This window comes from Trifolium pratense, linkage group LG2, assembly GCF_020283565.1.
Source record: "Trifolium pratense cultivar HEN17-A07 linkage group LG2, ARS_RC_1.1, whole genome shotgun sequence".
NCBI lineage: Eukaryota > Viridiplantae > Streptophyta > Magnoliopsida > Fabales > Fabaceae > Trifolium > Trifolium pratense.
Window position 1 is genome coordinate 55,729,831 of NC_060060.1, and position 24,455 is coordinate 55,754,285.

Below are 24,455 nucleotides of genomic sequence, written 5' to 3' on the forward strand. Positions count from 1 at the left end.
TTTTCTTCTATTCTTTAAATGCTTCTATTCTAATTTAGAATATTAAAAAGATAGTTGGTAAGTTTTATTTACACAATTCAAGTCTAGTAAGTCACCATATACACATCCATGTCAATATAAAAGGCTCTTTACAATCACAAACAAGAGCAAGTAATATCTCTCTCTCTCTCTCTCTCTCTCTCTCTCTCTCTCTCTCTCTCTCTCTCTCTCTCTCTCTCTCACACACACACACACACACACACACACACACACAAAAACAGCATTACCAAAATATACTATGGGAGATTGGTGGTGGTGGCGGTGTTCTTTTTTATTAGTTTCACTGATTTTAACAGCATCTCTTGGCACCATCCATGGTGGCAATGTCACCTACGACAGAACATCATTAGTCATTAATGGCCAACATAAAATCCTCTTCTCCGGTTCAATTCATTATCCTCGTAGCACTCCTCAGGTACGTTCAAGTTATATATATATATATATATATATATATATATATATATATATATATATATATATATATATATATCTTGTGTGTGTTTTGTTTTTTTTTTAGCTACTATAGTTTGTTCCGGGTTCGTCCCATAAGTGTAGCTTGTCGTAACATTGATTTGCAGAGACATACATGTTAGTATATCTGAGATTTTTCAATTCTCTATATTTAAAGTGTGATAGTCTATTTTAAAAGTAAAAGTAAGTTCAACAATGCATGCTTAATTTGTGTTATTATTTATTTGCACCATTCTATATCTTATATTTTTCATTTCTCTATATTTAAAGTGTTGAATTTTGACATTATAATCTACTTTAAAAGAAAAAGTAAACAATGCATTCTTAATTTGTGTTATTATTTGTTTGTAATATTACGTATTTTTGTTGTTGTTGAAAATATTAAGTTTTCTTAATAACAATAAAGAAATTTAATTAACCTAGCTATTACCTTTTATATTTATATAGTTAACGTACTTCAATGGTCAACTTTAAACTTTTTCTAAAAGATCCATATACGAGAAGCACTCATGTTTTATTGTATGTTTTTAGGGGTTAAGTAAAAGTCACATAAATTTTAGAATTAAACATATATTAGCAAAAGAGAGAAAGAGACGAGGGAGAGAGGGGAAAGAATCATATTATTCTCATTGTCCTTATTAGGTAAGAAGTATAATCTTTACTCCATCTCAAATGAAGTATAAATAAAAATTGATCACATTTGTACCATAAGCTCTAGCTTAACTGTTAAAAATGTTGAAATTGTTAGGTCGGACGTCGTGATCCGGGTTCGAACCCGGGATCTCACAATTATATATGAATTTAATTTCAGTGAATTACCCCTTCATCTAAGACAAAAAAAAAATTGATTACATTTAAATTATATGTAATTTCAATAAAAAAAATTAAGTTTATTGCTAAATTGTCATCTATATCACATGACTAATAAATTTGGTCTTTAAAAATATAAAAATTAAATTAAATTAAACGAAGAATATTTTAGAGACACTATTATATAGAGAAGTTGTTAAATTTGTTTATATTTCACTTTTTTTTTTATAATTTTTATATTTCACTTCTAAAAATATGAGTAAATTTTGCTTATATGAAAAAATATGAAATGGTTAACTAGTGCATAAAAATTCGTGTGTAATTCATAAGTACGATAGGAGGGAATTTGAACCAATTGATATCAGAATTGATCCCAAATTAGATTAAATTGGTGGTAAAAAAAATCGTGTGTAATTGAGCTTTAACACAGTTATTAATTTTATTCTAATTGCAAACTGAAACTTAATGCACAATCTGACATGACAAGCTGTTTTTCTTTACAAATAATGTGTGTAACATGGGCTTCTAATTTTATTTGATGAAGTATACTTATACTAATTAAATATTTTTTTTCTTTATTTTTGATCATGATGGTAACTGTCACAGTGCCATCTCTTGTATGTATTTAATTGTTATTGTTATGTCATGTGTATGTTTCACATGGTGAGGCCCTTAAGAAATAGTTTTTAATTATTTTTAGTTTGACCATTATATGTGAATGTGAGTAAGCCTTTAATTAATTAATTAAATTAAACTATACTTGTAAACAATATTAATGGGGTCTCCCTTCTCTCCAATTGTCAATTATATATATCTTGAGATTTGACTTGAACGAGCTTGTTTGGATTGGAGTTGAGCCATTAATTATTAGGATTGAGATTGAGTTTTAATTTCTCAGTGAATCTAGGATGTCCTCCAATATTGCTTAATTGTACTAGCTACTAGGGATACTCCCATCTTACATAATTTATGTAAATTTGTTTTCATTCTCAAATTATCTATCTTGTTACGTGCCGAAATAAATCTTCAATTCAGAGATGACGTCTTACCTAATTGGTTTAAATTTGGTTTTATTCTCAAATTTTCTTGTTCTATATGAGATCCAATCATTATTATTATATACAGAAATAAGAACATTATTTCCTTTGTATTTTACATTTTATTATATAATGTTTGTTTTAAAATATATTGAAATAATTGCATTTACAAATAATACTAATAATTAATATTATCTCTATAATGCTGTCCAAACATATCCATGACTTTTCATATTAAAGAAATATTTATTTTTTTGGACTAAAAATATTTATTTATTTGAACCTTTCATTTCCTGAATATTTCGCACTATATTATGGGTATATAGCTTTATTTATTGAGGGCAATAATCATTTGATGCAAGTCAAATTTAAGTTTCTAAGAGTGAGGTGAGAAACAATCATTTTATTTTATTCAAGTCAAGCTAATTTTCCAAAGAGTCTAGGTCCAAATTACTCTCTTCAGGTGAGAGCTATGTATATGTAGTCTTTTATTAAGGTGCGAGAGACCACATTACTTTCTTTCTTGAGAACTCGACTTCATTCTTCTTATGTCTTCTTCATCATCAGAGGTTCAAAAATGACAATGGAGTGCAAAAAATGAAGAGAAAAAAACCAAATAGTTAACAGCTAAATTATGAACCTATTAGTTATTTATTAAGCATAATAAGAATATATAAACAAAATTAATTAATTTTTATGAATTGAAAAATCGCATGCATTTTCACATTAAAAAGACAACTATACATATAGCAAAGTAAAATATAGAAGAAAAAAACACATAATAATTCCACTAAAATTTAAAATAACTTAAATTGAAAAATAAAGCTGGAAATACTTGTACTTATATTGTGTTTGAAGGGGACAAGAAAAACATGAAGAAAGACTCACTTTTAAATGATGAATTGGAATTAATTTTTTTTCTTCATGATTTTTTAACAGATGTGGCCTAACTTAATTGCCAAAGCCAAGGAAGGGGGATTAGATGTCATACAAACTTATGTATTTTGGAATCTTCATGAGCCTCATCAAGGCCAGGTAACCTTATTTGTCCATGATATATAATTTTTCAAAGTTTTTTTTTTCTTTCTTGAGCTCATAATTACCTACAAACAAAATGCATGGTTATTATTTTTTACTTGCTTTTGCAGTATGAGTTTAGTGGAAGGTTTGATTTAGTGGGATTCATTAAAGAAATTCAAGCACAAGGTTTATATGTGTCACTTAGAATTGGACCTTACATTGAGAGTGAATGCACTTATGGGTAAGGCTACCAACAAATTTAATTTTCATAACAAATTGCAATAAAAAAATATTTTCTATTGATTCTATTCATATATAACAAAAATATTTCATTGCTACCTTTTATTGACTCCTAATTTGTTGCTTTAGGGGTCTACCATTATGGTTACATGATATTCCAGGAATTGTATTTAGATCTGATAATGATCAATTCAAGGTACCACTAACTTTAGTTTTTCATCCATTCAATTTTTGGTAGTAGTAAAAACGGACATTTTTTGGATTAGGCGTGTCATGGTGTCAGACACGTGTCCAACACCGATACTTATAATTACATTAAATTGTGTCATTTTCTTAAATTATTATCGGTGTCGACGTGCCAGTGTCCGTATTGTATCTGATGTTCGTGTCTGTGCTTCATAACTTACTAGTAATTGATTATTCATTAACTTAACTTTTCTTAATGACAGTTTCACATGCAAAGATTCACAACCAAAATAGTCAACCTAATGAAATCAGCCAAACTTTTTGCTTCACAAGGAGGACCTATCATACTATCTCAGGTTTAAACTTCAAAAGAGATACTACCAATTAAGTATAAATTTGGCATTGTTTTTTATTGGTACTTAGGAATGTCTTGTGGTTCATGTAGATTGAGAATGAATATGGTAACGTCGAAAGGGGGTTTCAACAGAAAGGATTCAGCTATGTTCGTTGGGCGGCTCAAATGGCCGTGGGACTCCAAACGGGTGTACCTTGGGTAATGTGTAAACAAGATGATGCTCCTGACCCTGTGGTTAGTCTCTCGATTATATTGTCAGTTGCTTAAAGTTTTTCTGATGTTAACAAGTATACTGGTATTTTTATTTGATTCAAATTGAAACCAAATATATGTACCTATTTTATTTATATTTAAGACCGAATAAAGTAACAAATAACTTATGCAGATCAACACATGCAATGGCATGCAATGCGGGAAAACATTTAACGGGCCAAACTCGCCTAACAAGCCTTCATTATGGACAGAGAATTGGACTAGTTTGTATGTTCTTGTACAATTTTTCGTTACAATTTACAAACATTCATTTTTCTTAAAGTGTGAATTTCAGTTAGCAAAGTGTCTTACTATACTGATGTAATTTATTTAACGTTTAAATCAACTCGAAGTTATCAATTCTTTGGTGGAGTACCATACCTGAGATCAGCTTCAGACATTGCCTACAATGTTGCCTTGTTCATTATTGCAAAGAAAGGAAGCTATGTGAATTACTACATGGTATCATCACTGTCTATAATTAACTGCTCCTCTTTTTCTTTAGCTTCTGTTTTTCTCAGCAACTCACATGCATGATGGTTTTGATGCAGTACCATGGAGGAACCAATTTTGATAGATTGGCCTCCCCTTTCATAACAACAGCTTATTATGATGAGGCTCCACTAGACGAATATGGTACGGTTCTCTCGTTTCTCCACCTGCGTAAATCGCAAATATTGAACCATTATTATGTGATTGACTATGCTTCTGTAAACAGGTTTGGTAAGGCAACCAAAATGGGGACATCTTAAGGAGCTACATGCTGCAATCAAGTCATGTTCACAACCTCTTCTTTATGGAACTCAAACCACTTTCAACTTAGGCTTACAACAAAAAGTAATTAAGAAAGAATATTCTATAATATACGGTGATCAATGAATTAATAAAGCAAGTTAATCATTTTCTCACCTCTTTCCTTTTCAGGCTTATGTTTTCAGAAGCTCCACAGAATGTGCTGCCTTCTTGGAAAATAGTGGACCTAGGGATGTCACAATTAAATTTCTAAATATTCCGTATCAATTGACCCGAAAATCAATCAGTATTCTACCAGGCTGCAAGAATGTAGCATTCAATACTGGCAAGGTAAAATCGAATTTTTGATACATACTTTATCATTTATTTTAAAGAAATAACGAGTTTCTCTTCTTTCTTATCTGACTTACTTCGACCGTTATTCTTTGCATCAATGAGCTACATTACAGAAATATAATGCAGTTAGTGAAATGTGTCTCATATTTTTATGTTCTTGTAGGTGACTATACAGAACAGTATCAGAGAAATGAAACCGCAGTTTCGGTTTAATTCAGCTGAAAAATGGAAAGTGTATACAGAAGCCATCCCTAATTTTGACGATACGTCATTAAGAGCAAATAGATTATTAGATCAAATCGCCACAGCAAAAGATACATCTGATTACATGTGGTACACTTTCAGGTAAAATAGCAACATAATCTAAATGACAGATGCAGTTAAGAATGTTTGATGTATCATAAATACTTCATACCTTTTACTAAGATGCTTGTTGACCTATTGATGGTGCAGGCTTAATCACAACTCTCCTAATGCTCAATCTGTTCTTAGTATATACAGCCTAGGACATGTTTTGCATTCGTTCGTCAATGGAGTCTTAACAGGCGAGCTCTAAATATTCGTACTATATCACTTGTTCACTTTATATTTCAGTGTACAAACTGAGATATTAATATTTGGGCTCTATACATTTTTTTCACTCTAGGTTCTGCACATGGAAGTCACAACTATACGTCTGTTGCAATGGAAAAAAATGTTAATCTGGTAAATGGGATGAACAACATCTCCATACTAAGTGCAACAGTTGGATTGCCGGTAATTGTCTCAATTGTTTAGTCTACAATACAAAGATTGATTAAAAATCATACAAATAAGATTATGGTAACCAAAATAAGATTATGGATTTACATGAAATGTATATTTATTTTTACATGAAGAACTCGGGAGCATATTTAGAGCGCAAAGTTGCTGGTTTGAGTAAAGTGAAAGTTCAAAGAAGAGATTTCACTAATTACTCATGGGGATATCAGGTGATTATCTCTGCAATCTGCATAATGAGACCACAATTATCAATCATGTTTCTTTAATCATTAACCATCTTAACATACTATTCACAATGTAGTTCTCAGAACTTATTTAACATTTTTCTCTACAACTTGACTCTTTGAGCAAATTTCTTCTTAATGTATCCCTATAAACCTATCATTACCTACTACTTAAAAACTCCAATTGTTGATCACTTAAACAAAAATGTCTTGTCCACTGCATGATGATGTCGAATTTTTGAACGAAGGTTGGGTTGTTGGGAGAAAAATTGCAAATCTATACAGTCAGTGGATTAAGTAAAGTTCAGTGGAAAAGTTTTCAAAGCTCTACTAAACCACTAACATGGTATCAGGTAATTTATCATCACTAAATTTTATTGTTCCATTATTTTTCTTCAACAATGCATACTAGATTCTGTCTCAACCCTTTCTAAGGATTGGGGAGGCAGCAAAGGTGTAAACTATTTCACCGTCACAACAACTCCGCGTTTATATTATTTAACAACTAATTACTAACATTGTTCGTTTTTAAAAAAATCTATTCGGTGAACTAATATTTTATTTACCTGTTGAGTGACAGACCACATTTGATGCACCAGAAGGTAACAAACCTGTAGTGCTTAACCTTGGTTCCATGGGAAAGGGACTTGCTTGGGTTAATGGCCAAGGTATTGGTCGATATTGGGTATCTTTCCACACTCCACGGGGGACTCCTTCTCAACAATGGTACGTTTCTATGCCACAAATTTTCTCAAATTCCTACTTTCCAAATAGAAAATTAAAAGTCGCATGTTTAATTCCTTAAAAGTTTAAAAAATGTATTTTCAGTACAACATTTCTACTTTTTAATTCATTAATGTGCGACTTATAGCACAAGTTAACAAGACTCAGTACACGGCTTTTCAAACACAGATGACAGATATTTATAAATTTATAAAATACATGGGGAATTTGATTAGTTTTCTATATTTCTTCACGTTTTGAAATTCAGATTTTACACTAATATATAAATAAAGAATTATTCCAAACATTTATTTATTTTCAACTGATCATTTTTATTCAGGTATCACATACCCCGTTCCTTCCTAAAAGCTACCGGGAACCTACTTGTTATACTAGAAGAAGAAACTGGAAATCCTTTAGGAATCACTCTAGACACAGTATACATCACGAATTGAGATCGTCTTCATTCGAAAGATCGCACATTGTGAGTAAACATTCAACAAAGAGTGCTCTGTCTTCAGTCACACGAATAAAAATGTATCATGGAATGGATATATCATTATTTGTAGTATTATTAGGCTTCATGGTTACTGTAAAAGGGTTATCTTACAAGTAGAGAGCACAGAATAGCTAAAAGAAAGATATGTTTAGTTTAAGTAGTCTTGTACACATCAAGATAAAATTTAAATATATCTTATAGAATGAAAATGGAGTAAATTTAGAGACAATATATCGTTATTATTTGCGAGGAATCTTCGAATTTGGATCATCTGTTGCCCACCTCTCTGCAGCACCATCTGCTGCATTATTTTCAGCCTTTGGATTAATCCAACAGCTATGATATAAAATGAAATTAAAATGTAAAAGAAAAACCATGAAGAGCTTGTGTTTGGTACACCACCTTCTTTTAATTTTGCCAGAAAGTTTCCTTGCTCCTTCATATGCCATGGCAGTTTCAGTTCAAGATAAAACCCTTTTTTTACGAACCTTGTTGAACATTTGCAATCATTTTTTGGCACAATGTTATGTTTTTTCTACTACGCAGTTCTCTTTATTCTTTGTTCTTATAATGCATAGTTACTTTTGCCGCCCTACGTGTTTATCGTGCGCCCTATTTTTACTCATCCGCTACTTAGGTGGCAGATGCTATAAAATGAGAAATTTTAGGGAAAAATGTCGTCCGCTACTTTGTTTGAGAAAATGGTAGGGCGGCAAAAGTAACTCCCAAGATACAATAGCAATATCAAATTCAAAATTTGCCCAATCTCTTAATAGCAAGATTATAAAACAAAGAAAACCTAAAAATGCAAGTATTGTTTAATCCCAATTACAATAGTTAACAAAATGAAGCCCCAAATCCATCAACATAATTAAATTTGCCGACCCTGCCAACCTGCCACACCAAAGTGAGTTGGGTTCTTGCAAACAATCGTCACTGCAATTGAGGCGTGACCCCTTCATCTCTCAAGTCGATTGATTTCACTTGTGAGAAAGGGTTTCTAACTTTCTACAATGTAAAAGCATGTAATTTGTTTTTACAATTTTTATTTGGTTGTGTCAAATTCTATGCCGTTAGATTAATCACATGGATCAAAATAGTGAAGCAGGCATAGTTGCAGACATTGTGGCAAGTGAGGATACGGATCAGGAATGGAACCGGATCCTCTCAATTTCTTTTTCTGTCAATCTCTCTCAACAATAAAATACACCCTTTAGATTAATCTAACAGCTGACAGTTTAGAAGTCCATTACATGCATTCTCTCATCAAATCCTCGTCTTATCCTCACCGTCAGTCCATCACCATGTATAGTGTGTATTCCATCTTTTCGTTTTTTATTCAGTTTCTCAGAAGTTGTGTCAAATTCACAATAAACAATTAGCCTAAATATCAGAATCCATAATCAATTGTGTGAAGTGTTTATTTAAATAGAAAGGAAAATAAATCTTCCTCCTAATGAAGAAGAAAGATACAGAATATCAATTACAACAAATCAATCTGAAACTAATAAAATGCAAGGAATGCATGGTCAACACGAGAGTAGACAATGAACTATTGGTGGAAGACATGGTTGATGCAGACGATGAATTGTTGGGAGAAAACAATGGACATGCAGTGCAGGTCAATGTTAATAGCTGTGAATTCTTACTGATCTCACACCCTCTATCTCTGTTTGCATTTTCACTCAGTCATCCAAGAATCCCTATTAGTCTCAAATATAAAAGAAGTGAAACAGAGAATCATCATAGTAAGGGAAGAAGAGAAACACAGAACAGACACCAAGCCTCGTGAATGGTGATAAGTTATCCACATCTGATATAAGTTATTATTGACTGTTGACCTATATTTTCATCGCCACTATTTAATCTGGCAACAGTTTATCTTCCATGTCTGCAACTACTACAGTTTCCGCCAGTAGTTCATTTACCACCTCTGTTTGGCCCATGTCCTCTACTGATATTTCATTGTCCACCTCTGTCAACCAAGATTGAAGGTTAGGGAAAGAGCAGGTAACAATATGCATAGTAGAAGAACCTGTGTATAGTAGTTGAAACATCACACTTCATTCATCACTCAGCATTGTGATATCAGTATCACCATATTCAATCTCATAAAATATTGACTTCAGTGTGTCATGCCTGAGTCTCCAGCATTCATATCCCCAGACTCACCACCCATGAGTGTCACTCTAATTGAGAAAAGAAAAAGTAAATATTTGCCAGATAGTTGAATACCTAACTTATAAGGTCAACATTAAAAGACTACAATTGTTTTTCTTACCAGCTTCTTCACGGTTTTCTCTCTTTGTGGGAGTCTGCTGTTTGGTAGTTTTCAAATGTGAAGGTAGAAGGGCCTTTTGTGAAGGCAACTCAGCAATAAATAAAACAGCTTGAGCCCAACCGGCATATTTACCATATTTTGTTACAAAAGCCTCTGCAACACGATTGCAAAGCTTCAGTGTCAACTTGGAACCTGCAAGCTCGGGTAAGAGATACTTTTGAGCAATCTTACCCAAGTTTGAAAATGATAAATGCAAATCAACATCAACTCTCAATAAAACAGCAATCCAATCATAAAATTGTACAAGATGTGATAGATAACCAGTAGTAATGCATAAATGATAGCAAAAAAACATATAAATAACTTAATTAACATAGGAAATTCAAAATCTGCAATGAAACACTCCCCCCCAGAAATGACGACATAAATCAATCCTTTTACTATCATCTTTGTCTTGTTATACATTCAAATATATTCCCTATGATTGTACATTTTCACACCACATTCTATTACAACATAAATCACCTTGCTTATCGACGATAACAAATTTGAACTCGGAGCAGTTGGTGATAAATATAAAGTAGCTTACCCGCCACACATGAACATCAACAGGAATAGCATGGTGTTGATCAAGCGAGTATAGAGCTATACAAGCCGCAACTTTAGGACCCACTCCAGGTAACTTTGAAAGTTCAGATATAACATCTCGAAGCTCCAATTTTCGAAGAGAACGAAGCCATTCTTCCCCACCTTCAGGTTTCGATTGCAAAGCATTTACCGTGCCAACTATATACTTAGCCCTGTCAAGGAAAAAAACACACATTTACATTCACTCTATGAAGCACGGACACTCTTCAGATTAGGGTGTCCCGGTGTCAGACACAAATCGACACAACACGGATTACATTGACTTATGTCATTTTCTCGAAGGAAAATGCTGAGTATTACGAATCCAACTTAAATGAAACCAAGGAAATACACTATGGTTAATTTGATATCACCATTTTGTCCATCTTTTATTTTCTATTTCATCGAACTACCCATGTTTGGTTGGTTAGTTAGTCTATACTCTCCACCAATTTCGTGAGATAAAATGCCCTACTATATATCATAGCTATTTCTCAAATTATCACTAGTGTCGAAGTGTCAGTGTGTTGTGTCCGGTATTCGTGTCTGTTTGTGTTTGATAGCATTCACATTCACATGAAACTAAACTAATAGCAGTTATTATAGTTATCAAATGAACCGAACCTAACCTGTAACCAAAACCAGCATTTCTGAGTTGTTGCTCGGAGACCAATGAAAGCTGTTGAAGAGTTGGGAAAGCATGGAAATCAAAACCTTCAACATGACCTAAGAAATTCCCAAGAGACGAAACATATTCAACCATTTTAGTGATTCTACTAATATGATTATTAGAAGAACACATGAACTGAATCAAGCATTCAAAAGGATCTTGTCTCAAAACCCTAGCACCACTCAAATGTTGCGCCAGTTCCGCAAATCGTTCATCAGAAGCCGAGAAAACCTTCCACGTGTCAGCCAGAGAAACGTCCGCGTTCAAGAAATCAAGCAATGCCGATTTGGCATCGTCGTTGGATTGGGATTGGGAGTGAAGGGAGTAACATACGTCGCCGTTTTGAAGTTGTTTTAGGGATACGAGGTGGGGCCCGACGACGCCAGTGTATTGAGAAGGAGCGGTGTTTTTCCAACGGAAGGTTTGGCCGGTGGGGAATGTGAGGGGTAGTGAGAGTTCTTGTCGGGTTATGTTTAGAGGGATCCATACCCGTGATTTAGAGACGTTGGTGGAGTGGCGGGTTTGGGTTTGGGGTGTTGGAGGGGTTGATGGTGGAGGAGGCAGCGATTTGGGGGATCTTTTTCTCTTCATAATTGTTCTTACTTGGGTGGTAGCAAGATTCAATGAATTCATGTGTGAAAGAAGAAGAAAAAAAAGCCGTTAACTGCTTGATAATGTTATTGGTCAATAGATGATGAGAGGAGGAGAGTCAAATAATGGCGGGTCGGTTCATGGTCGTTGTTGGGTTTACATTGAGTCCGAAATTGTGGGTTTAGGAAGCGTTTGATTTGCTAAAAAATAAGGGACTGGACAAGATAACTTATGTTGTACTGTATTTGATTTTAAAACTGTTCCTGGTACTGGACAAACTGGGGGCCAAGGGACATGACAAAACTTGAAATTCTTGTCCCCCACAGAACCACGGGACAACTTTTTGTCCTCAGCACAAGTTGTCTAAAATACCAAAATAATCTTTTGTCCATCAAACATCGTACAACACAAAGTTTGTTCAATACCTTAAATGTTTGTCTTGTGTTGTACTGTCTTGTACTGTCTTGTACTGTTCCGTCCAGTATTTATATTTTGCAGATCAAACGGATCTTTAGTGTGTGTTTTTTAGTGTGTTGAATTAACGAAAATAGTTTTTCTAGCCTCTTGTATATGAAGATTGCTTTTTTCGCCCCCATAGTTTCCTCTAAGGTCCCCCAAAGTGACCATTTTGACCTTTTAAATGCATTTGGATTCTAGAATCCGAACATTGTTTGTTATGGACCATAGAATCCGTACATTGTAACCCACTTGAGTTGGTGCATTGGTATTGGCTTGGGACCTGGGAGTGTGCTCCTCTTGAGGTCTGAGGTTCGATTCTCTCTGGCGCCAATTTGGGTGGGCTAATTTAGCTTCTTTAAAAAAAAAAAGAATCCGAACATTGTTTGTTATGGACCATACAATCCGAAACCAGTTTAAACAAGCAATTGGTTGGTTATGGATGGCTTGTACGTGATATTTTGCCTAGAAAAACATAGGTTTGGACTGTACAATCCAAACATCCTTATTTTTAATGTGTTTGGAGTCTAGAATCCAAAACATGTTTGATATGGACCATACAATTCGAAACCAGTTTAAACAAGCAACTGGCTGGCTATGGTTGGCTTGTATGAAATGCCTTGCTCCTAAATTTTTTGCATCATTTCGGATTCTACCAACTGGAAATGCTGATATTCGGTTCGTAGGATCCGAATACAGTCTATATAGCCTATGTGACAGAAGTTGTACTTTCATAACCACTTGGGCACTCAATCGAGAGTTTCGGAGCTAGGGCGATTTTTTTGGCGTATCAGAGGCTTGAAAGCAACGTTTATTCACTCAAAGAGGGCGCAATACTCAATCGGAGTCATACAAGAGGTAATATGCGCTTTAAACCGTTAATGTTTTCAATTTTCATGGTTTTATGATCGCAGTCGCCTTTGGATCACACAATCCGAAACCATTTCGGATCCTACATGCCAAACTGAGCAGTTTTTTTAAAAAAAAAATTTGTAATTTGTTATAGGTAAGGTTTGGGATGACCAAACTTCCGTTTGAAATGAAACCAAACATCGATGAACCCGACATTGCACAACCTAATGTAGTTGAACCCGTCATAAGTTGTAATTTTCTTATAGGTTCACTTGTATTGTTTTTAAGTTTGAAGTTGCAATTGACGTTTTAGAGTTTGAAGTTGTAATTTATTTGATTATGTTTTGAAGTTTATCGTATGTAAGGACAATGGATATTTTTAACTTTTAATTTAGTGCAAAAGAGCAAATTCCGAACCTATGTTGGCATTTAACCTGTAAAAATTTCCTGCAGTAAACATGATTTCGGACTGTACAATCCAAATATGTAATTTGCTTGTCCATTTTGGTTCGCAGGATCCAAACTTGTAATTTTCGTGACCATTTCGGTTCGCAGGATCCAAACCTAATTTGTTTCGGATGGTAGGATCCAAACCAACGTCTGCACACATTTTTTCCTTGCAAAAACCATGTTCTCATCTATATTTGGCTTGTTTCGGATCCCACGACCCGCATCTAATGTATTTCGGATTCAAGAATCCATATCATCCCGAACCCCCCAAAATCAAGGTTATTTTGGGATTTTGGGGGGTTTAAGAGGAACATGGGGGGCGAAAAAAAGCAATCTTCCTTGTATATTGTTTTCGGGCCCCAAACTTACGAATTTATTTTTCGGATCATTTTGGATCTTATAATATAAATACATAATTTTGGAACATATTTTTCAAAATTATTTGATTTTTTTTAATTTCGGAATTTAGGTTCCCAAATTATGCGTGTTTGTATCTAAGATTCGAAATTAGTTTGTATCCTAAGATCCGAAATTAGTTTGTATATAAGATTCGAAATATGTAGGTTTCAAAACTGGCTATTTGAGGAACGTAGGTTTCGAAATTAATTACAGATCATTTTGAATCGTAGGTTCCAAACAAAACTAGGTCCAAATTAAAGATGTTTTGGGTTTTTGGATGGCCTGAGAGCATTTCAGGAGGCCTAAAGAGCAATTTTTTGTTATTTAGACATTGAGTCCATTTGGAGTGTCTAAACTTTGATTTAACGCTAATTATACTAGTGTCGTGCGGTTAGAGAATTGTGACTTAGAATTCTTCATTATTATTTTATATTAATTCAACATGATATAATATAATTAAAAATAACATAAATTTAAAGTCGTTAAAATTAAAAGAAATGAATATGTAAATAAACATGCAAGATCCAAGTGAATACTTCCTTCGGTCCTTAACAAATGAGTGTGTGCTTTGAAGTCCTTACCAATTGATTCTCAAAGTGATTCTCATGATGTGAGAATTTGATTGTTTGGTAGTTATAGAGAACACAAATAAAATGACACCAACGCAAAATTTTAATCTCAACATGAACCGGTTCAGAGGATTAGTATGCACTAGTTCATACAAAAAAAAAGGAACAAAAAGGACATAACAATTCTTTCATCGGTGCATGTTGAATTATGCACCGGTTCAAAATTGTTAGGAACCTCAAGTATCGGTTCATCCAAAGGGGTGCACCGGTTCATAAAAGTTTGGGGAAATTTGAAAAAACCTTCACATGTCTATACACCGGTTCATAAAACTCTCGAGTTTGTGAAAAATATCCATGCACTGATTCAAGATTTATGCAAGAAGTTTATAAAAAAAAAAACACTTCGTTAATTTGGTGTCATTATTTTAAAGAGACTTTTATAAAGGTAGAGAGAATATATTAGAAGTAGATTATATCTATACATAAATTCATTTTTTTTATTTTGTTCATATCTTATTAATAGAGTAAAATTACAATGAAAAATATAAAATTTGAAATATTATTAAAACAGATAAGAATAAATTAATAAATTTGATATTAATCAATTTGATTATATTACCGTAGATTAGAAGTAGATTAAGATATATTTTTTTGGATTAATTATTACTGGTATAGACTGTTTAGAGTAGACAAACAAAAATCCAAAGCGGGAGAAATTACCAAATAAATCAATAAATATTAGTACAGTAGTATTTTTAAAAAAGAAAAAGAATAAAAACAGCATATCAACCTTACATAATCGCGTACACATCACAACCTAATAAAAACATCGCGTTCGATTCACGCGCGAAAAGAAGCTCTACTAACTCAACTTTCACGGTACACACCCCGTTCCGATTCTGGTATCACCCCCACCGCACCACACCCACACCACACCACAACATCAACAATCTCAAAGTTTTTCTCCAAACTATTCACAACTCTGTGTTCACCTCACATCCATCACACACACATCACACAACACAACAACAACAACACATAACAACCGATCCCCCAATTATCACTCCCAAATCAACGACCCCACACACACACTCTTCCAATTTTCTCTCTCTTAAAACCCTTCTCTCCTTTCTTGCCATGCCAGCTTCTCCTTCAGGTATTGTATTTTCTCTCCCTCTCTTAAACCCTCACTCTCTCTCTCTCTCTCTCTCTGCAATTACAATGCCAACCCTATCTTCTGATTCATTCAAATCTTAGGGTTTCATTCTTCAATTCTCAATTTCAATTTTGTTACCAGATAATCGAACCAAATGGAGGAAACGGAAAAGAGAATCACAAATCACCAAACGTCAACAGAAACATCAAGAGGAAGAAGAAGAAGAAGACGAAGAAAATCCCAATGCCGATGAAGAAAACGAACGCGACTACGATTCAGAGGACCAACACAACCATAACCACTCTAATTCTCAACCGCAACATGAAATCGAGATTCTATCTGATCACGGTATTCAGATTTCGCACTTTCCCATGGTTATTAAGCGTGCTGTTAATCGTCCTCATTCTTCTGTAACTTCAATTGTTGCTCTTGAACGAGCTATGGAGTTGGGAGATACCAAAGCTCAGCTTCAGAATCAGAATCCTCCGTTTCTGGAGAATATTTCTCATGGACAGCTTCAAGCGTTATCGTTTGTTCCTTCTGATAGTCTCTCTTTGGATCAGGATCGTGCTGATTCCTCTTATGTTATCACTCCACCACCTATTTTGGAAGGCCGCGGCGTTGTTAAGCGATTTGGAAGTAGGGTTCTTGTGCTTCCAATGCATTCAGGTTCTTTCTCTTTTTCTACTTTCACTGTGTTGCCTTTGCAATGGTTTAATTTTAGATTAGATTTAGTTTGGATAACTTCAGAAATACTTATGGAAAGAAAAAATATTAATAGAAATTTGTAACTAAGTATGGTTTTTTAAACAATAGAGTCTAAAATCTTCTATAAATGTAACTTATAAGGACTTAATTTTAAGTGAGAAGCTAGCATGAATTGGTAATTAATTCAAGCTGGACCTAATTTAATGTTATTTTTGGAGTTTCTATGAGCAGATTGGTTTTCACCTGGAACTGTGCATCGGTTAGAGAGACAAGCAGTGCCACATTTCTTTTCAGGGAAAACAAAGGATCTTAGTCCTGAAAAGTACATGGAATGTAGGAACTATATTGTTGCATTATATATGGAGGAGCCGCGGAAAAGGATTACTGCTTCTGATTGCCAGGGATTGCAGGTTGGTGTTGATCATGAAGATTTGTCTCGAATTGTACGGTTTCTTGACCACTGGGGCATTATCAATTACTGTGCCCGGGTGCCAAGTCATGAGCCTCCAAATGCTGTGTCATGCTTGAAGGAGGATACTGGTGGAGAGCTTCATGTGCCATCAGAGGCCTTGAAGTCTATAGATAGTTTGATCAAATTTGATAAGCCTAACTGTAAGCTCAAAGCAGAAGAAGTTTATTCACCACCGACAACAAATAGCTCGGATGTCCCTGATCTGGATGGCAGAATAAGAGAGCATCTGTCTGATAATCATTGCAATTATTGTTCTTGTCCTCTTCCTGCTGTATACTATCAGTCTCAAAAGGAGGTATGCTGCATTTTTGTTTTAAATTTAATTATATATTATCGTCATATGGTTTTCCATTGCTTTTGTCATTTAGCTAATTTGCTGGATGAAAAATAAATAGGATTATGAATTGTTTCAGTTATTGAATGATCCCCTGTTAACCTTGCATGATTATGGTCAATGGACAGTTACCATTACATTAAATGATCAGTGCATATTATTGCTGAGAATAAGCCTGATGTAATTGAAAGCTGCACCTAGTGTAGTTCACAATTTCTATAAATAGCAACCCCGTCCCTTGCTTTTAAAAGCAGTTACTAAAATCAAAATTAAATATCCAAAATATGGGTTACTATTGCATGGTAGTGCTTATAGAAATGTTATATTCTTCCTGGAATTCTGAATAATTTCTCCCTATGGTTTGGGTCAATACACAAACAAAATATAACCTAAATAGGTTTTGGCTTGTCATCTGAGGGTGGATCTAGAACTAGTACTGTATTGTCAGGATGTTATTTTGAGGGAAACATACTATGCTGATGATTTATTGCTCATCTTTAATCTGCGTGTTTGTGTATTATACTCGTTATTTTGACAACAATCCAGTGTTGTTTCGTGAATCACAGAAAGTTTTGGTTTGTTTAAATTCTGCTAGCTACAGCGCTGCTATAGCCATTAGCCACTATTTGACAATACTTTGTATTAAATCATGTGTATTGTGGAATAATAGTAGTTGTTCAAATTCCAATTCACTATAGCGGTATACCGTATACCGCTGCTATTGCTGCTATTTGACAACACTGAACAATCCCTAAGTAGTTATTTTAGCAATTGCTTTATTATTGTGTTTGCAGTATCTAATAGTTTAATAATCAGTTTATGGGAAAAGTACTGGAATGAATGCACGTTTGTGATAGGGCCAACACATCATATTGGGTTCTTATTGTTGTAGGAGTCTTATTAGTAGGGTTCTTTTTGTACTAGTCCTACAATTTTAATACTTAAGTTTGTCTCGTTTTTAAAAATTGGCTCCAATTTATTGTATAGGAAAGAGGCTTCCATTTTTCCTGATTTAAGAATCTTTTAAAAAGGAGATAAAATACAACTGGTGGAAACTAAGGAATCCTTATAAGTAAAACAGTAACAGAATATTGAGCCAAACTGGATCAAACACGTAATAAAAGCTGTTCAATGTCTTTGCACATCAATGTTGGAAAATCCTCATCCCATGAAATAGCAATGAGCAGAGAACCAAAGAGAGGTCATGAACAAAATTCTGCCCCTAATCAATTGTAAGGGGAGAGAAGCTCTTGAATATGAAGGAGTTTTGTTTTTTGTACTCCACCAAATGCACCATAGAACTGCATAGACTACATGTTGCGACAGAATATTACACTCCTTCCTTCATAAACCTTTAAAGCATGCCCAAAGTTCATATTCTTATATCTTGAATAGGGGAGAGTTGTGCAGTCAAGAGTAGAAAATGTTTTAATTTACCAATATCTCTACCAGCCTGGTTCGTGCAAAAGTTAAGGTCCTAGGAAACACACGACCCTGAGAAGAATAAAAGCTCTTCATGGTTGACTTTAGAGAGAATTTAAATGAGGGAAAAGCTTCCAGAAGGAATTTATTCTACCCATGCTCAAGTTTTATGCGAGAGCCATTACCCGACCCCAAATATACTGAAAGGATCATGTACACAAAAAACAGGCAAAATAAAGTACTTCACTGGCTTTTAGTTTCAGTTTTTGGCAAGCTTTTATAAAATTTAGAAGTTGAACTTAAATTACATCAATCTTTCATGTTGAAGTAACTTCATTTCCACACTCTTAGAACTAATGTGATATAAGTGATGAAGCATAAACACATTTACAGATGCCGATAAAGAAATATATTCATCCCTTTTACTGGTGAGCTGTCAGATTAAAGTTTGATATCAGGAACATTCAGTTAATGGTTTTTTGGGGCCCACTTCTGAACAATAAGTCAATAATAGCATGTAAGAGTGAGTGCATAGGAGTTGAACTAACAAAATGAATGTTTGTTTAAGAAAGACAAGCAATTAGAAATCGATTTTAGTTGCTTTAGTAGCCTTGGTTATCAACTCTTAGGAATCTGCTGAATACGTTTTTTGCTAGTTTTTTATGCAAAAAAAAAAAAAAAAAACTTTGCTCTTTTTTGGATGCTCTCCTATTTCTCTTTATTATAGAGAAACATGTTATTATCTTCCATGCATTTTGACTTCCAATTTTGTCCACTCACAATGTCTGCAGTCCTACTCACACATCTGTGACACAGTTGATTGAATGACAAAATGGAAAAAGAAAATTTCGCTTCCAATGGTTTCCCCATGTATTTATGATTAAGTCCAGTTCTCCAATATTAAAAATTCAGAATGAATTCCCTTCTACCCTTTCCTACAATTTAAGCTAACTTCCTGACCCACTTGAAGTTCATCATTGTTCTCAAAGATGGATATTGGGGATTCCTCCTGCATGAGAATTCCCATTGGTCAGGTCATCTCCCCACATTTCTTTTCCCTCCGGAGTCAGGACCATACCCCATTCTTATCTACTTGCTCACTGCCAAGATTGTAACCATTTTTTTCCTGGCCATTTGTGCATAGTGCCAAATGCTTGGCCAAAAGCCACACACAAAACATCTACCCTTTCTTTGAAGCTCATTGCTGTCCTCAATGTGGAAATCAAGGATTCCTCTTGCATGAGAACTCCTGTAGGACACATGCCCACGTTTCTTCTCCCTCCTAAGTGTAAACCATCTCCCTATCCTTTTCTGCTGGTTCATATTCTCCCAAGGCTAAGTTAACGTTAGGTTTCTTTGTTCATTTATCAAATAATTGCTGAATTCCTTCGATACCATCTAAACTCTATCAGTCACATCCATAGAGATTAATCACTATCCGTGTTTTTAAGTTTTCTTAAAAAATTTAACCATGAACTCTATCACCAACATTCACCGTTCTATTTCTTTTCCAGTAAGAGATCTAGAACAAAATCATTACACAACCAAAAGCAGGATGTGATATTTCAGAGAAAGAGCTGAGAAAACAGATAAGAGGGACTGAGCAGTGGGATTATTCTGACGTCATTAGAAGGGGTCTTCCTACTCTAGGAGTGCCATAGTATTTTTTCTGTTATTTTTCCATATCCTCCAAGAGGATTAATCTCCATCCATAGCTTACTACTGTTACATTGCTTGTATTGAGGATTTCATCCTCTATTTCCCATGTTGATATGAATGCTATTCCCCCTTATTTAGCAACACTGATGTGTTCTCACTAGAGCACCTTTATCATCATATGTAATCCATATCGCATTCTCATGTTACAGGTGGATATTTTACTTTGCACTGATTGCTTTCATGATGGGAAATTTGTCGTTGGTCATTCAAGTATAGATTTTATAAGGGTGGACTCAACAAGGGATTATGGTGAATTAGATGGGGAAAGTTGGACTGATCAAGAGACCTTGTTACTGCTTGAAGCAGTGGAGATTTACCATGAGAATTGGAATGAAATAGCTGACCATGTTGGTACCAAGTCAAAAGCACAATGCATTCTTCATTTTCTTCGTCTACCCATGGAAGACGGGAAATTGGAAAATATCAATGTTCCAAGCATGTCCTCCGTGTCATCCAATGTGATGAGTAGAGATGATAATGGAAGATCACATCATTACTCAAACGGAGATTCTGCAGGTCTGTCTTATATTATTCTTAAACAAAACAAAATTGCTGTGATATAGTTTTGATTTTATATCTATGCTCTCACAGGACCTGTCCATCAAATCAGAGATTCTGACAGCCGCCTGCCTTTTGCTAACTCTGGAAATCCAGTTATGGCTCTGGTAGGTGATTACAAATAATATTTCCCAAATTATTATTTAAGAAATGTAATTTAAAAACAAGTTTATATATAAGACTAGAATGTGGTGCAGTACTACACTCGGCATCTTGTTCGTAACTTATTTTCTTTGAAGGAGCAAATGCTGACATGCGATATTATTTAGATACTGCACCAGAGTTTCACAACAAATTAAACTGTATTGTATATTTTGCAGTTCTTATGTTATTCTTACACATCTGGTTTTGGTTGGATGTTTTCTAAAGGTTGCCTTTTTAGCATCTGCGGTTGGACCAAGAGTAGCAGCTTCTTGTGCTCACGCAGCATTATCAGTACTGTCAGAGGATAACACTGGCTCCCAGACGGAAGCATCAGGACATGATAATAGGTGAGTAAGATTGCCAAAGAACATGCAGTTTTATTGGGCAAAATGTTTTCCTGGGTTGTTCCTCTTGTACATGTCATCATATCTCCTGCTTTCTTACTCCTCTCTCTCTCTCTCTCTCACACACACACACACACACACACTAGATTTGTTTTTTTGTTAAAAGAAATCTTATACAGTATGATTAAACCTTGCCTGGAACCCTAGAAAGATAAAAGGACGAAAACTTTCATTAGGTTATGTCTGCCCTATTTCTTTAGTAGAGTGGGAAAATCAAACACTGGTTTAACTGTTGTATTTGTGGTTGCTAGTTTATGAATTTTGTACTGACATTAATAATATTTACCCATGAAGGACAAATCCAGAAAACATACATTGTAGAGATGGTGGCTCTCGTGGAGAAACTGCAATTTCAAATAATCATAATGGTTAGTTATGGTTGCTTCTATTTAGTGTAGCGCTATAGCTGATATACTATCATTCCTCAACATCCAATGAGACATGGAATGTTGTTTTCTTCTTGACAAGTGCTACTTTTGATTTCAGAGGATAAGGCAAAAGCACCTTGTTCGCGGGATCAAAGTGAGGGTAGGACAACCCCACTTTCTACTGAAAAAGTTAAAGATGCAGCTAAAGCAGGTCTCTCTGCTGCAGCTATGAAAGCTAAATTATTTGCTGATCACGAAGAACGAGAAATTCAGAGATTGTGTGCTAATATAATTAATCATCAGGTACAACTGTTATTTCTGGAATTCTTCAATTTCAGTTGATTCGGCTAAAATATATCAATATCTGTCATCTCTCTTCTTTCTATTTCTGTATGATGTATGCATAGGCAGCAGTTTTTTTATTTTATTTTGTGTTGCAGAATTAGGTAAATTAAACAATTGGAGAAAACTCAAAATAAGGTGCAGATCTAATATTTTGATGTCTAACTTGTTTTAATGGCTTGCTGTTATTGACAGTTGAAAAGATTGGAATTGAAGCTGAAACAGTTTGCAGAAATTGAAACATTGTTGATGAAGGAATGCGAGCAAGTGGAAAGAGCAAAACAGAGGTTTGCTGCTGAGCGTACCCGCGTTATATCAGCACGTTTTGGAGCTGCAGGAACCATGCCCGCAATGAATGCATCAGGCGTTGGTCCTTCAATGTCTAGTAATGGCAATAATAGGCCACAAATGATCTCTGCTTCTCCCTCACAGCCCAGCATCTCAGGGTTTGGCAACAACCAACAAGTTCATCCACACATGTCCTTTGCCCCAAGACCTTCAATGTTTGGGTTGGGTCAAAGGTTACCCCTATCTATGATACAACAATCACAATCAGGTTCTTCAGCTCCCATGTTCAATGCCCCTAGTAATGTGCAACCCGGTACCAGTCATCCATTGTTGAGGCCCGTGTCTGGAACTAATTCTGGTTTAGGATAATTAGGGGAGTAGATGTTAAAGTTTTAGAATTTTAATGGTGCAATTTTCTTTGGTCATTGATTTCAGAAGTGAAGAGATCGGGTGGATGTGCCAAGAGAGTTATTTAGCATATTTATTGAGCCTGTAATTGGTTGCGGTTGATTGTGAAACTATTGTTTAAAGGAAATAAGTAGCATTTGATATTTTATAGTTTTAGTTTTCTATCCTGTTGACTATAGGTATGATGAAAATTTATTGTCTTAAGTGTCACAAATCTTGTGTTTAGTTAGATTGCATATAAAACCAACTACTTGGATGAAAAATGACAAGGCTATGGGGACTTGTCTCTCCATGCTACCTGTGCTGTTGTAAAGTTATAGTTCGCAATGCTTGTGGTTATTATGTTTCTATTTTGTGGTTTCTCTCGTTTTTTTTTATTCTAGTTAGGGTATATGATGACATTTGTAAGCAAATAAGTTCAAGAAAATTCAAAACCTGTGTCATCTGATCTGATTACAATAACGATTAGTGTTGTTCGTTGCTTTGTTCAGTAGTGTTTTGGCTCTTTTTACTTCTAAACATTTTGAACTATTCTTCATCTCGACAACTCATTATTAGCTTACGGGTAGATTTTATCATCTCGACAATGGAGGTCATCTCAACTTTATCTTTAATGGTTATCTTGTGAAATTAGTCATTATTGCAATGCTTGAGTGGTATTTTTCCTTAACATTAAATATTACTTACACCAGAAATATTTTTTCTATTCCATCCACTTTGTTTGGATTAGTTTATCTATGTATCTCTTCATCATTTTGCATATTAGATTCAAGGTATTTAAAACGTGACATTCTATTCTCTACCATAGAATTTGTTCAGTCTAGTTAGGTGTGTAAATCATGGTGCAATCTAACATAATTGAATGAGGGATGTTTGCTTAATACGTAAAATTGAACATCATGTAACCAAATTATAGTCTGGAACCACATGTCCAAAAGTAATATTTTCCTTTCATCCAAAAGTTTGTTAACATCATGCAAAAGCTTTTTCTTTTTTGGTTAGATCATGCAAAAGTTTATATCTGAATAGAGGTCGAGGAAGTAGGTAGTGCGAATTTTTTTTTGTTGTTATAAGTTCCTATAAAAATGGGACATAGTTTTCTCCCTATAAATTTTTTATTTATTCAGTTTTAGTCTGTGCTATTTTTTTCTTAATTATTCTTAAATTTTTAAATTTTTTTTCCTGGAATGTTTAGAATTACTGAATTAGAATAATATAACTATTTTTTTTTGAGAAATGCTAACCTCAAACTCTCAAACACACTCCATTCCTCACACTCTCCATGATTGGTCCACGTCATCCACTTTTTTATCCTTTTTATTTGTTTATTATTTATTTATTTATTTATTTGTTGTTGTCTTCTCCATCCAAATTGTTACTACCACCTACTACCTGGCTGTAATGGACAAAGGTGCTGACCCACTTTCTGATCTATAAACTGATTATCTATCTTTCTCTCTGTGCCCCGCCCTAGCTACATCATCATCATCATCAATTATCTCATTTTTCTGCGAACCCTAGATCCCAAAT

At 34.5% G+C, this 24,455-nt stretch overlaps 3 protein-coding genes and 1 long non-coding RNA gene across 5 annotated transcripts; 2 read left to right on the forward strand and 2 right to left on the reverse strand.

The window, feature by feature from the left end:
• The first annotated feature begins 146 nt into the window (after window positions 1-146).
• Window positions 147-7,936, forward strand: LOC123907917 (beta-galactosidase 16-like). Its single transcript, XM_045958376.1, has 18 exons — window positions 147-454; window positions 3,297-3,392; window positions 3,506-3,618; window positions 3,747-3,813; window positions 4,067-4,159; window positions 4,249-4,392; window positions 4,544-4,638; window positions 4,764-4,872; window positions 4,962-5,046; window positions 5,129-5,247; window positions 5,335-5,493; window positions 5,663-5,844; window positions 5,953-6,044; window positions 6,146-6,255; window positions 6,378-6,470; window positions 6,734-6,838; window positions 7,066-7,211; window positions 7,549-7,936. Exons 1-18 carry the CDS (start codon window positions 278-280, stop codon window positions 7,661-7,663), a joined length of 2,100 nt encoding a protein of 699 aa, XP_045814332.1. The 5' UTR covers window positions 147-277; the 3' UTR covers window positions 7,664-7,936.
• On the reverse strand, window positions 4,866-6,022 carry LOC123907920. The gene is made up of 3 exons (XR_006809522.1): window positions 5,915-6,022; window positions 5,320-5,389; window positions 4,866-5,069 (listed from the first exon to the last, which is right to left on the reverse strand). It is a non-coding gene; the product is annotated as an uncharacterized LOC123907920 (long non-coding RNA).
• Window positions 7,937-8,084: 148 nt separating the features above from the next.
• On the reverse strand, window positions 8,085-11,981 carry LOC123907918 (N-glycosylase/DNA lyase OGG1). Of its 2 annotated transcripts, none has more exons than XM_045958378.1 (4): window positions 11,245-11,981; window positions 10,578-10,788; window positions 9,989-10,214; window positions 8,085-9,896 (listed from the first exon to the last, which is right to left on the reverse strand). In XM_045958378.1, exons 1-4 carry the CDS (start codon window positions 11,916-11,918, stop codon window positions 9,892-9,894), a joined length of 1,116 nt encoding a protein of 371 aa, XP_045814334.1. In that variant the 5' UTR covers window positions 11,919-11,981; the 3' UTR covers window positions 8,085-9,891. The 2 variants fall into 2 exon arrangements, with proteins under 2 accessions (XP_045814334.1, XP_045814335.1); XM_045958379.1 differs by having other exon boundaries at window positions 9,139-9,742; window positions 11,245-11,968.
• Window positions 11,982-15,408: 3,427 nt separating this feature from the next.
• LOC123906959 (SWI/SNF complex subunit SWI3C) lies at window positions 15,409-23,275 on the forward strand. The gene is made up of 9 exons (XM_045956991.1): window positions 15,409-15,758; window positions 15,900-16,427; window positions 16,698-17,233; window positions 20,563-20,929; window positions 21,005-21,078; window positions 21,341-21,462; window positions 21,814-21,887; window positions 22,006-22,190; window positions 22,425-23,275. Exons 1-9 carry the CDS (start codon window positions 15,740-15,742, stop codon window positions 22,884-22,886), a joined length of 2,367 nt encoding a protein of 788 aa, XP_045812947.1. The 5' UTR covers window positions 15,409-15,739; the 3' UTR covers window positions 22,887-23,275.
• The last annotated feature ends 1,180 nt before the right edge of the window (window positions 23,276-24,455 follow it).